The 14147-nt window shown below is 45.2% G+C and overlaps 1 protein-coding gene across 2 annotated transcripts in view; it reads right to left on the bottom strand.

Annotated features, from left to right (window-relative positions):
* Positions 1-14147, bottom strand: part of ano10a (anoctamin 10a) — a 66377-nt gene that overhangs the window by 34256 nt on the left and 17974 nt on the right. For both annotated transcript variants that reach the window (XM_034173904.1, XM_034173903.1), the window contains exons 7-11: positions 12399-12783; positions 7112-7167; positions 6928-7002; positions 3126-3314; positions 602-793 (exon numbers count right to left, since the gene is read on the bottom strand). In XM_034173904.1, the coding sequence (XP_034029795.1) occupies positions 602-793; positions 3126-3314; positions 6928-7002; positions 7112-7167; positions 12399-12783 (897 nt within the window). The remainder of the gene's footprint in view (positions 1-601; positions 794-3125; positions 3315-6927; positions 7003-7111; positions 7168-12398; positions 12784-14147) is intronic.

The following is a 14147-nucleotide window of genomic DNA, read 5'->3' as shown; positions in this document are numbered from 1 at the left end:
AAGGCCGAGGACCCAGAGACATGATCGTCACTCCTGATATAACTTGATGTCACTCCTGATGATTGAGTCCAAGAAGTCACTGAAAGCCCGAACCTTTGTCTTGATCCAGGACAATCACAAATCCAGAGAGAACTTCTTTTCTGAAGTCAAGCAATGCGAGACATTTTATGGCGACTGGAGTGCCAATTCCACGAAGTTATTTGCAGGCTGGAGGACTACTTACTGTCCTGGATGCAATTTGACATTGTGTCCCCAAGTAAAGGATTACAGAAGTTCCAAAATTCACAAAATTGATTCAAGGAGACTTGATAGATAGGATCAATGATGACATTTGGACTACATCTTCTGCAACTGATGCAGAATGACTTACACATGATGGGGTGGTACTGTGGCTAAGTCCAAATAAATCTAGATTCTAGTTGTTTGATTTTTATATATCATTTTTTACCACAAAGAGACTGGACCATTAAATTAAAAAAAAAAATAACCTCAATCATGGATTATATGCCTCTGACTGACTTGAGTATTTACTTCAAGATCAAATGGATCCAGATCGGGTCCCACATTCTATAAATGAGAGACATATTAGCCCCTCACTCACCTGCCAAACTCCGATGTTGGCTGCTGGGTCGGAAAAGGGTCGTCTGAACACACGGCACATCTTGAAGGCATCAGAATAAACTTCAGTGATGTTGTTCAGCACAACGAGGACAGCAGCCAGAGGATAGACGCAGGAGAAGAGACTGACGTAACCGAACAGCAGGAAGAGCTCCAGATAGTCATCAAACGTACCCTGGCATACCAAGAAACCAGCACAAGTACAGACGATTAAAACCAAAGAATACAGGCAAAACAAATGACACATTTCTGTTAAAATTTCAATATTTTCCCGCTCTGAAAACTTGAAACAATTAATCAAACAATATCATTAGAAATTAGTTTGTCAGTGAATTTTTTTATTAATCATACACATTTATTCTGAGGACGAGTTTAACAGAGGGGAAACTCAGTGTAGCACATGTGCACACCACAGCATGTGCTGTTACTTCACATAAGGAATTTGTAATTCCAAAGACAAGCAAGATGGAGAAATAAACATTTACATAAACAAGTAAATGACTCCAGGCCCTTGGGCAAGGCCCTTAAAACCTAAATTGCTCCTGGTGTGCAATTGATCATCTTGCATGGCAGCACTGTGATATCAGTGTGTGTGTGTGTTTGAGAGAGTGAATGTGAGGCAATAATGCAAAGTGCTTTGATCATGAATACACAATTTAAATGCAAGCCATTTACCGTTTACATATTAGATGTTATTTGGTGCAGTTTGGACAACAGAAAATATCAGATGGACATAGGTGGAGAATTGAACAGCGGATTTTTGGAGGAAGCCCTCAACTTGTGGTGTGTGCTAGGGTGGTCCCTATTTTACAAAATTTTGAAATTGAATACTCTGAGCTCCTGAATAGGTTCCAATTGATGAAAAAACATGCTGTGTAAAATTTTGTTTGTATAAATTCATTTTTAGAGGTAGCTCAAATGCATTAAAATTTTCTATTTTCTGCTATATAACACTATACAAACTAAAGATTAATGGTGCCCCATCCTCAACAACATATTAAAAGTCCTGATGAATCCTCCTGGAGCTCACTTTAGGAATTCAAGATGGCCTCCACAGGTGATTTTCAAGCTTTAGTTTGTATAGCGTTATATAGCGTTCGGCAGCACGGTGACTTAGTGGTTGGCACTGTTGTCTCATGGCAAGAAGGTCATGGGTTTGAGTCCCACCTGTGGCCTTTCTGTGTGGAGTTTGCATGTTCTTTCTTCCGGGTGCTCCCATTTCCTCCCACATTTAAAGACATGCAGGTTAGGTGAATTGGAAACTTTAAATTGTCCAGGTCTCCCTTGCAAAAGAGGTCTCGATCTCAATGGGACTAACCTGGTTAAAGGTTAAATTAAAATTAAGACTACGTCCATAAACTATAAAGCATGAACATAGCAAAATGTCAATGCTTTTGAGCTACCTCTAAAAAGTCATTCATTCATTCATTCATTCATACAAAAAAAAAATTTACACAGCCTATTTTCTCATCATTTGTAACCTATTCAGAGGGTCAGAGTATTAAATTTCAAAACTTTTCAAAATAAGCTCCATCCTAGTGCAAGGAGTTCTGAAGGTGGAAAAAAACAAGGTGGACAAATAAACAAGCAATTAACAACGTATTCCCCGTGACCCTTAATTACTTAAGAGTTAGAAGGGGAGTGAGTAAGTAAAGGTGCCCTGACACTTGCATGCATTTTGGCTCCGCACTCTCGCACAATTCATCGTGACAATCCCACCCGCTGTGTTCCCAGCTGGATCCTGTGCTTTGTTCCACTAGATGCCACGCTTTATGCACTGGATGCTGCGTATATCAAATAATTATTTCGTAGCAGAGTTTGGCTGTTGAAAACACCTCTAATCGCTTCTGTAATCACAAAGGACTGTTTCAGCTGGAGCTTTTCTGTCTCTCTCCTATGCCGCATGAGGTGGAGAACATATTTTGGAACCATCTAAAAATTTGTAATGTTTATATTGTAATGGCTTGGTAAAACAGTTGCACGTTCATTCCTTCTTGGTACCAGCTGTAAAAGTACATTTATGATAGATTTAACATCTCGTTATAATCGGTCAGCTCTGATGTGGTGTGCTGACGCAATACTCGCACTCAGTGTTTTTAATTGTTTGCGTAATGTTCCCATGAAGTTCACATAATTAATGCGTGACGGAGATTTTGAACATTTCAAAATTTTCTTTGAGCACTTGCACAAAGCCGCGCACAGTTTACAATGGTTTGCGACAAGTTTACTCTCCTGCATGGCAGAGTGCATGCAAGTGCACAGATCAAAGTCGTGCAAGTGTCAGGGCACCTTGAGTGACAACATATTGGATGTTAATTGAAACTTAATAGACAAACCCCCTACTTGATCAGCTGCCCAGGTGCCACGTTTTATGAGTTTGAAATAGAGTATTATTATTACTATTATTTGCACAGGAGTATACATCACATGACCCACAAAACTGGCAGGAAAAAAGAAAAAACTGCAACTTATACTCTGGAGAGAGACAGAGAGAATAGAAAACCCACCAAGTATGTGCTCATGTCAGCCTCCAGCCTGACCTGGTCAGCCAGAGGAAGCTCCTTATCCAGCAGGGTTATCCTCTTCTGGACTCTGCGGATCATCTTCTTGTTGCGTCTCCTCTGGAGCCAGTAGGGCAGGAAGGCCTCCATGATCTGGTTCAAGATCTGGCTGGTGATCAGCAGCGTGGCCAGACTCTGGATGCAGAAACAACAAGAGACAATAACTAAAGAATCAAACTAAATCCAGAAGAAACTTTCAAATGGAAAACTTTACTTTTTGGAGTGAGCTTTAAAGGTACTTTAACTATAAATAATATTCATTACTACTGCATGTGTCCACATTTTCTTTTCTATCAGAAGATAATGAAAAATTCCTGCGACTGTCCCACAGCTCAAGAGTCCAATCCACAGTGGCATAGCAACCTCAGCATGGGCCCCAGTGCAACATATATTGACAGGCCCGATGTGCACATTAGAAGTTATCAGGCGTACATGTGCAATCATGCACATGCACGTGCCCACCCACAGTATGAAGTCTATATAAATTTTAAAGGTGCATTTACACGTAACCAAGACACGATACGAACGTAATTTTTCTGTCATTCGTGACACATTCTTGACATTCTTAATGTGACTTAACGCATCTAAATATGTTTCTTAATAGTCCGTGTTGGTGCGTGATATTCTTGATATTCGTGGAGCATGTTTTTTGCCTGTCAAAAAATCTTCCACGAATGTCACACACCACCCTCATTTCGTCTCACGTCGTGGAGGTCGCAACTGAGCGTATTGATCCGTCTTGATGAGTAGTGATTATTAATAGAACGTGACAACGTTCGTAGTCGTTCCTGTGATGGGTCTTAGAGCCCAAACTGTCACGCGTTATTACGAAGTGACACGGAAACTGTCACGTTTTGACACGACTTGTAACACTGCGTTACATTTCACTGCGCGCCACGACGAATCAGTTTTCTGTCACGTGCGCACAATTAAACTCGGCTCCAAATGTTTCACAGTTCCTGCTGAAACTCCTCAGGACGCTCCTGCAGGTGTTCCACCTGCTGTTGTAACCGATGAGCGGGAGAACGAGTCTGAGCAACCAGAGGAGCGAGAGGAGACTCAAGTGCAGCCAGACATCTCTGCACCTCCTCCAGTCCGGCGGAGGAAGAAGCGCGCGCACAATTAAACCGTGCTGCATCGCATTCAGTTTGATTGCTGACACCAAGTCGGCTAAAAGTCTAATTTCAGTGCTCTTCAGCGCGCTCCTGCAGGTATTCCACCTGCTGCATGTGCCTGATGTTGGGAAAATGCGCGAGACGAGAGCCGCATGAAGCCACACATCTGGCTCTGTCCTCCTCCTCTCTGCGCCACTCCATGGCACAGAGCCCAACTACGCATGCAGTCACAAAGTTCTTCTGAAAAACTGGAGTGATCTGAATTCAGTTGGATGAATATGGGTGTGTGTGTGTGTGGAGACAATTCACCTCGTTCACAACGTGACAGAACTTAACGATGCGCTGTTACGCGCAATAGCGCGCAACAACGCGGAACACTATTCTTGACCGTGCGTAATGGTTCCTGATCATTCTCCAGCAACACGTGCCATTAATCGTAACGTGTGGTAACAGGTTGCAGCAGTTCCTGAGGACACCTGACGCCTCTGCCCCGAATAATCACATTCGTGATCAGCGGCCAAGAATGTGTACATTCGTGACTTGTCGTTATGTGTAAACGCAGCATTACCAACAGTGTGTTGGATTTTACAATCAAATAAATGACTTGGGTTATTGTATTAGAAACTTTTTAAGAGGTCAGGAATCTAGATTTAACACCCAGCTCTAAATGTCATGGGCACAACAGTTTGCAGTAGGCATGTGGAGATTAATCAAAACGAATCGGTATCTAGGTACAAACGTGCGCGATGCGAATTACATTCAGTGTGCATTGATTCAATTGACAGGTGAAATCGTGATCGCATCGCTCGCCACATGCCTGCATCGATTTTTTTTCCAAGGCACATGGATGCACCATCCCTGCTTCACGGTTTGTTTTGAACACAGCCGGAAGCCAGAAAGCACATTTCTACCACAACAACATGGACTGCGAGGTTGGAGATTTCTGATGCACCTAAAACATTTAAATCAGGCGTTTGCAGGTCGTTCATAAAGAATGCCGTGCTGCTAAACCATACGGCCGCTGCTGCTCCACTCGGACATTCGGCAGATTGCAAACCTCCAGCAAAACTCTGGTGAGAAAAGTATCTCATTACTTTTGCCAAGGTGGGACTCTGTCAATGAGTGACTCAACTTAATTCACTCAGAGAGGGATGCTGTCTTACTGTTTAAGTTCTGACACTGTGGTGAAGCAGGTTCCACATATGAGGGACCTGATTCCTGTTCCATAATGTTGAATCTGGTAAATTTTCTGATTTTAAGGAGTAAAACAAATCCTCTGCCTCTAGCAGAATCAGAAGAAGAAGAATACCATAGTACCATACTGAATTGCAGCTTCTTATTTTCTATTAAAATTATTGGTATAATTTCTTTGCATCATGTTGAATCGCTTCATATCGGATTGTGAGGAATTGAATTGCCATCAAATACATATCAAATCTCATTGAATCGAGAACAGGGGTGAAACGTATCGCATCATATCGTCAGTATCATCGTGTATTGCTATACGTATCGTACCCCTGGTAGTGTATAGAGATGCGTATGGAATCGTTATCAGTGATGAGATTCACATGCCTAATCTGCAGCCAACATACTTCACCATCACATCAAATAGCAGGGGAGGAGCTGTCTAATTATGTCTAATTCATGACTACAAAATCATTTTTCTTGAAAAATCAAGAAAATGTAATACATGATAAACCTTAAAGCAAGAAGAGATGATAATAAAATGAAGCCTACAAGACAGAAGAGAGATATTGTTTTTTGTTTTGTTTTTTTGACACTTTATTTAAAGATCTTCCAATCTGGTGTGTCAGTGCATAAACCCATAGTAAACTGTATGCGTGCCAGTGCACAGAGAAAACTTTGAAATGTTTAAAACTTCTGGCACGCATTCATTTTGTGAATTAAGCGTGAACACTGCACAACCTATTAGAAAACACTGTGTGTCACTGTGTGTCGTTGCGTGCAGCGCATCTGAACTTGAAATTGAGATGATGAGATGTTACATCTATAATAAACAACTTTACAGATACATTATGTAACTAATAAGGAATGAAAATGCAAGTGTTTCATCAATCCATTACAATACCTATCTATTACACGTAAATAATTACCTTTGAGACAAGATTCCAAATGCGTTCTCCACTGTACGACGCACACAAGACAACCTGTAGCTGTAGATAATTTCTCTGTGCTTCTTGGAGCAATGACAGAATGGTTTCATTAGCCATGTTGTCATTCCCAAAACCGAGCCTTCCACAATTCACCATCAAGAAATAGTTTCAATGAGATGAGGTGCTCTTTAGTGAGGTGATGGTCGAGTGGTAAATGGTGGACTTGAGACCAAAGGATCCTCAGTTCAAACCCCTGTCAGGTTGCAAAATCACTAAAGTCCCTTGGGCAAGGTCCTTAATCTGCAAGTTGCTCCCAGTGTGTAGTGAGCTCTTTGCATGACCTGACACTTGTGCGCGCGCGCACTCTGAGCATCTGATTCAGATGAATGAGCACTATATAAATATAGATTGTGGGGTGAAAACAATGAGTGGTGGAACCAAATTTCAAAGAGCAAATAATAAACAAAATGAAAAATTGGAGGGAATAACACAGTAATAAGGGGAGAAAGGGTGGCCTACCTGTCGGAGCAGCACCACGTCCTGCATCACAAAGGCAATGTAGAACAACGAGGCAAAACAGTTGAAAAAGTTAAACTGAAAAGAAAAGAATCAAGATGACAACAATGAGTGGCATGAAATGTCTAAAGCACTCATTACATTAAAATTTGGAAAACATGCAATAATACCATTGTTTCATACTCACTACTAAAACTTTGAGAACCAGGTGATTCTGATGGGAAGACTCCAGTCGGTGATTTTCTAAATACACAACGAGGAAAAACATTCAGTATTTCACTCGGGTCCTTCCTCATAGAATTAAAATACAAATCAGTGGAGAGTTTACACAATTTTAGTAAAATTCAAAAGGAAATAATCAACGAGTTTCCTTTCATAGTGAATGCATTCAATCAGGAGCACTGGAAAGGATTAATCTCAGGTGAATAAAACTAGACGCCCTCATCAGCGCATGATTGGGGTGGCCACAGTGACAACTTCAACACTGGAGATCCATCTGATCTGAACACCCCACAGTTCAAAGTGTTGGTGTCCCCTCAGCCTTTTTACTATTGCTGTCACTCTAAACACTGAGGCAAATGCACACTGGATCATTCTCAGGGAAGTGCACCACGTGGTCATAGTGTCATAGCTGATGTTCCCTCACAATGCCAAGTAGTATGACTCATTTAAGGTGCGCCAGCAGATGGTGAATTTCAAACCACTTTCAAAACATTGATAGAACCAGTCATTAATTATTTAAAAATAGGTGAGCTAACACTCCCCATCTAGCTGCCACCTTATCATGGTGGGGGAGTTTGCGTACCGGGTGATCCTAGGAGCTATGTTGTCGGGGGCTTTGTGCTCCCTGTAGGGTCTCCCAAGGCAAACAGGTCCTAGGTGATGGGTCAGACTAAGGGCAGTTCAGAACGTCCATGACCAGTAAAAGATCAAGGACAGAGACGTCGCCCGGTAGGGCGGAGCCGGGGTCCAACCCTGGAGCCAGGCCTGGGGTTGGGGCTCGCGCGCGAGCGCCTGGTTTGTCGGGCCTTAGCCCATGGGGCCCGGCCTCCCAAAAGAGTGACGTGGGCCTGCCCTCCTGTGGGTTCACCACCTGCAGAGGGGGCCATGGGGGTCGGGTGCAGAGAGGATTGGGTGGCGGTCGAGGGCGGGTGGCCCGGCGGCCCGGTCCATGCTCACAGCCCCTGGCAGTTGGGATGTGGAATGTCACCTCGCTTTGGGGGAAGGAGCCTGAGCTTGTGCGGGAGGTTGAGAGATACCAACTAGAGATAGTCGGGCTCACCTCCACGCACAGCTTGGGCTCTGGTACCCAACTCCTGGAGAGGGGCTGGACGCTTCATTTTTCTGGGTCGCATTGCTTATTGCTCCCTAGCTCAGTCACCAAGTGTTGGAGTTCACTCCGGTGAACGAGAGGGTCGCGTCCCTACGCCTTCGGGTCGGGGACAGATCTCTCACCGTTGTCTTGGCCTACGGGCCGAGCGGCAGTGCAGAGTAGCCGACCTTCCTGGAGTCCCTGGGAGGGGTACTAGATAGCGCTCCGACTGGGGACTCCATTGTTCTCCTGGGGGATTTCAACGCCCACGAGGGCGGCGACAGCGAGACCTGGAGTGGGGTGATCGGGAAGCACGGCCTCCCTGATCTGAACCCGAGTGGTGTTCAGTTGTTGGACTTCTGTGCTAGTCACAGTTTGTCCATCACGAACACCATGTTCGGGCACAAGGGTGTCCATAAGTGCAGGTGGCACCAGGACACCCTGAGCCGGAGGTCGATGATCGACTTTGTAGTCGTATCATCTTACATTTGGCCACATGTCTCGGACACTTGAGTGAAGAGAGGGGCAGAGCTCTCGACTGACCACCACCTGGTCGTGAGTTGGATCCGCTAGGAGGGTAGACCTGGCAGGCCCAAACGTATCGTGAGGGTCTGCTGGGAACGACTGGCGGAACCCTCTGTCAGCGAGGTCTTCAACTCCCACCTCCGGGAGAGCTTCTCCCAGATCCCGGGGGAGGTTGGAGACATGGAGTCTGAGTGGACCATATTCTCCACCTCCATTGTCGATGCGGCTGCTCATAGCTGTGGTCACAAGGTCTCTGGTGCCTGTCGCGGCGGCAATCCCCGAACCCGGTGGTGGACACCGGACATAAGGGATGCTGTCAAGCTGAAGAAGGAGTCCTACTTATCTTTGTTGGTAGGTGGGACCCCAGAGGCAGCTGACAGGTACCGGCAGGCCAAGCGTGCCGCAGCCTGTGCGGTCGCAGAGGCAAAAACTCGGGTCTCAGAGGAGTTCGGGGAGGCTATGGAGGAGGACTATCGGTCGGCCTTGAAGAGATTCTGGCAAACTGTCCGACGCCTCAGGAGGCGGAAGCAGCTCTCCACCAGCACTGTTTACGGTGCGGGTGGGGAGCTGTTGACCCTGACTGGGGATGTTGTCGGGCGGTGGAAGGAGTACTTCGAGGATCTCCTCAATCCCATCGTCACGTCTTCCGAAGAGGAAGCAGAGACTGGGGACTCAGAGGCGGACTCATCCATTACCCAGGCCGAAATCACCGAGGTGGTTAGAAAGCTCCTCGGTGGCAAGGCCCCTGGGGTGGATGAAATCCGTCCTGAGTACCTTAGGTCTCTGGATGTTGTGGGGCTGTCTTGGCTGACACGCCTCTGCAACATCGCGTGGCGATCGGGAACAGTGCCTCTGGGTTGGCAGACCGGGGTGGTGGTCCCTCTGTTTAAGAAGGGGGGCCGGAGGGTGTGTTCCAACTATAGGGGGATCACACTCCTCAGCTTCCCCGGTAAGGTCTATTCCAGAGTACTGGAGAGGAGAATTCGACCGATGGTCGAACCTCGGATTCAGGAGGAGCAGTGTAGTTTTCGTCCTGGTCGCAGCACACTGGACCAGCTTTACACGCTCCATCGGGTGCTCGACGGTTCATGGGAGTTCGCCCAACCAGTCCACATGTGTTTTGTGGATCTGGAGAAGGCGTTCGACCGTGTCCCTCGGGGCACCCTGTGGGGAGTGCTCCGGGAGTACAGGGTCCGGGGTCCTTTGCTAAGGGCTATCCAGTCCCTGTACGACCGCAGCAGGAGCTTGGTTCGCATTGCCGGTAGTAAGTCAAACCTGTTTCCAGTGCACGTTGGCCTCCCCCAGGGCTGCCCTTTGTCACCGGTTCTGTTCATTATTTTTATGGACAGAATTTCTAGGCGCAGCCAGGGTGTAGAGGGGGTCTGGTTTGGGAACCACAGAATCTCGTCTCTGCTGTTTGCGGATGATGTGGTTCTGTTGGCTTTGTTAAATCAGGACCTTCAGCGTGCACTGGGGCGGTTTGCAGCCGAGTGTGAAGCTTCCGGGATGAAAATCAGCACCTCCAAATCCGAGGCCATGGTTCTCGACCGGAAGAAGGTGCTTTGCCCTCTTTAGGTCGGTGGAGTGTCCTTGCCTCAAGTGGAGGAGTTTAAGTATCTCGGGGTCTTGTTCACGAGTGAGGGACGGATGGAGCGTGAGATCGATAGACGGATTGGTGCAGCATCTGCAGTGATGCGGTCGCTGTATCGGACCGTCGTGATGAAGAGAGAGCTGAGTAGGGGGGCAAAGCTCTTGATTTACCGATCGATCTACGTTCCGATCCTCACCTATGGTCATGAGATTTGGCTCATGACCGAAAGAATGAGATCGCGAGTACAAGCGGCCGAGATGAGTTTCCTCCGCAGGGTGGCTGGGCGCTCCCTTAGAGATAGGGTGAGGAGCTCGGTCACTTGGGAGGAGCTCGGAGTCGAGCCGCTGCTCCTCCACGTCGAAAGGAGTCAGTTGAGGTGGCTCGGGCATCTTTTCCGGATGCCCCCTGGACACCTCGCTGGAGAGGTGTTCCGGGCACGTCCCACTGGGAGGAGGCCCCAGGGAAGACCCAGGACACGCTGGAGGGACTACATCTCTCGGCTGGCTTGGGAACGCCTTGGGGTTCCCCCGGAGGAGCTGGGGGAGGTGTGTGTGGATCGGGAGGTCTGGGCGGCTTTGCTTGAGCTGCTACCCCCGCGACCCGACTCCAGATAAAGCGGAAGAAAATGGATGGATGGATGGATGGATGGATGGATAGGTGAGCTAACGCAACGACAGGTCTCTTTGAAGGATACTTGGGTACCGCTGGAATGACTTTGTGTCGAACGTGAGGTTAGTTAGAGGGACTCACATGAGGAGGATCACTTGCACTGTGAGGGTACATCAGCTATGACATTCTGGCCATGTGGCGCATTTCTCTGATCATGATCTAGGACACAGATGCATCAGTGTTGAGGACCCCAGCTGCTGGAGAAGGTCAAGGACACACCCATATTTCCACCTGGCTGGAGTAGACAGAGGTGGGGGTGGACTGACTGCCTGCCTGGGTGGTCACCATCCAGGAGCCATGGAGATTCTGTAGTATTCTGGATCCCAGACCTGATCTGATCTTTATGAACCTGGTCTGTGGTGTTCTGATAAGTTAAGATTACAAATTTTATTTTACTAATTACACACCCTGAGGGTTAGACTTCAGGTCACGTGCATTTTGTAATTATTAAGTCACTGATACATATTTTTGAAAGACTTAAAATGCATTGTTTGATTTTTTTTTTTTTTTCTCAAAATGATGACATTGGTAAACAGAGAGAGAGACAGACAGACAGACAGACAATAATACAACTTGGGGCTAATGTATTTGACAGTTAACAACAACTTACAGCTTTGGAAGCTGTTGAATTAAGTTTTTTTTTTATCTCTGAAATTTGTAAAAAGTTGTTGACAGTGGAACTAACAGCTAACATTTCTAAAAAAAAAAAAAAAAATAAGGTCAGGAGACCCTGAAGTCTTTGAGACAAAGAAAGAGGAAGCGGCATTACTGATTCAAGGTCAGCAAAAAGCTTTGTGTAGGTCGACGCAGATTTAATGAATCTATATACTGAGCAGTTCTTTATCTATTAATTGCTTTTGGGGACCCTGTGGGTGGTCCTTAGAACAACAAGGACAATGACTTTTTTTTTTTTTGTCTGGAGGCAGCCACTCAGAGAATCTTAATGCAAAATGAGAAGAAAAAAAGTTATTGAACAGTTTTTTTCTGAAAGAAATAGAACTGTGTGAAATATCCCCCACCCCCGGGACCCTGGAGGGCCCACAGACGTTCATCAGAAAGCCCAACGTACCATGAGCATCCCCAAGGAATATATTTACTAAATTTTACAAAAACCCATCAGTTTTTCAGAAAATCATCATGCTGCACATGAATTTTAATGGCATTGGTCCAATAGATCTTGGTCCAAAGCATGAAGAATTTCTCCCAATTAAGTAAATGCATAAATAAATATCTTTTAAAACAAAACTCAGCATACTGTTAGTTTTATCATGGTTCAAAGTTTAGGACCTCAGCACTGATGCTAAATTGTCTCTGCTGACAGAATAAAAATAAATAAAGTGTTGCAGTGAGAAAATATTTGTAACAGTAAAAACTCACCCCACTTAGTGAGAAACTCTGCAGCATATCTGTAGATCAGGTTCATGACTTCTATGACCACAGCATAGATGACACTGGGAATAAAGACCAAGATTCCTGTCCAAAAGGTCGGGTCCTCATCATGGACTGCCAGAGCCCATCCCTCCATCATGAAGTAGATCATCATGACGTAGAGCGACATGTAGAGACAGAGCAGGACAAAAGGCAGAGACACCAGGTAGACACGAAGCAGCCTCTTGGTACTGGAGTACAGCGGCTCTTCCCGACCTGTCACAGGGTTGAACCCGAGCACACCGTGAAAACCGGGTCGAGGTTCTTCAAAGGCCTTTTTCCTGCTCAGCGTGCCCCAGCAGTAAGCTAGTGTAGCACTGTGCCGCTTCCATACCTAACGGAAGACACCATCAGCTTTTCACAGAGCGTTACAGATTCAAACTAAAAACCCGCAATCGCTTCATCTGGAAAGTGTTTATTAACAGTCATGTTTATCATTTTCAAAAAGACTCCACAAAAAAAACAAAAAAAACAATGAAACATAAATCATAAAACGTGAATATATGCATTGCTAAGATTTATTTTTAATAAATTTGCAAAAATCTAAATTAAAAAACCCCCTTTTTTCACATTGTCATTGTGGGGTGTTGTGAGTAGAATTTTGAGGAAAAAATGCATTTCACCCATTTTGGAATAAGGCTGTAATATAACAAAATGTGAAAAAAAGTGAAGTGCTGTGAATACTTTGTGGATGCACGGTAACACACAGCAACTTAATATGTAAAATATGAGCGCTTGTTTTTGGGGTAATGAATCTTAAAATCATGCCGAGTTGAAGAATTTTAGAAAAATCTTTTGAGTCCTATTTGAGATGAAATGAGCTGCTTTGACTCAACAAAAGATTTTTAAGTTACTCCGGAGTTTGTAAAATATGCAACACTTCCTATTAGAAGTCAAATGAAACTCAAAATGAATACTACTTGTTTTTAACTTGAAATTTGTCATTGGAGCAAGTGAAAATTCACAAGATTTCTATTGAAATTAGCTGAGAAAGCACTTCTAACCTCAGTGACATGAAATTTGGGGTTTCACAGGGGTCCGTCTTAGGCCCCCTGCTTTTCTCTCTGTATATAGCACCCCTTGGGCACATACTGTGGCGTTTTGGGATTACCTTTCATTGCTACGTTGATGATACTCAGTTATACATGCTGATAACTGCTGGTAATCTCATCCACATAAAATACTTAGAAGATTGCCCTGCATCAGTGAAAAGCTGGACGTCATGCATACTGGCATAGTATTCATTTCATTAGGAAACGGAGCAGGCCGCGACCTCAACTTTATCTAAATTCTGAGTCTTTTAGTAGACCTCAGGGCTAGTGGCCGGTGATCAGCTTAGTATTTCTTTTGTTCTTCTTATTGCTTAATGTTGACACATTACATTGTATTTGTTGTCTTTCTGAGGCCTGATTCTGTTTTTTTCTCTCTGTTTGAGGTGCGGCTCCATCCAGAGATGGGTGTGGCATCTGTTCTGGAAACTGTCCTGTGCACCAGAAACATTTCCTGTATGTTCGTTTTGTGAATTGTGTCTGTAGCATGGCCCAAGTAGAGGGTCACCCCTTTGAGTCTGGTCAGAGGGAGTTTTTTCTTACCACTGTCGCCTGTGTTCTTGCTCTAGGGGTTGGTAAGGATAGACCTTACTTGTGTGAAATGCCTTGAGGCAACTTTGTTGTGATTTGGCGCTATATAAATGAAATA

Source organism: Thalassophryne amazonica, chromosome 7 (assembly GCF_902500255.1).
Source record: "Thalassophryne amazonica chromosome 7, fThaAma1.1, whole genome shotgun sequence".
NCBI classification, from domain to species: Eukaryota; Metazoa; Chordata; class Actinopteri; order Batrachoidiformes; family Batrachoididae; genus Thalassophryne; species Thalassophryne amazonica.
This window is presented reverse-complemented; position numbering and strand designations above follow the sequence as displayed.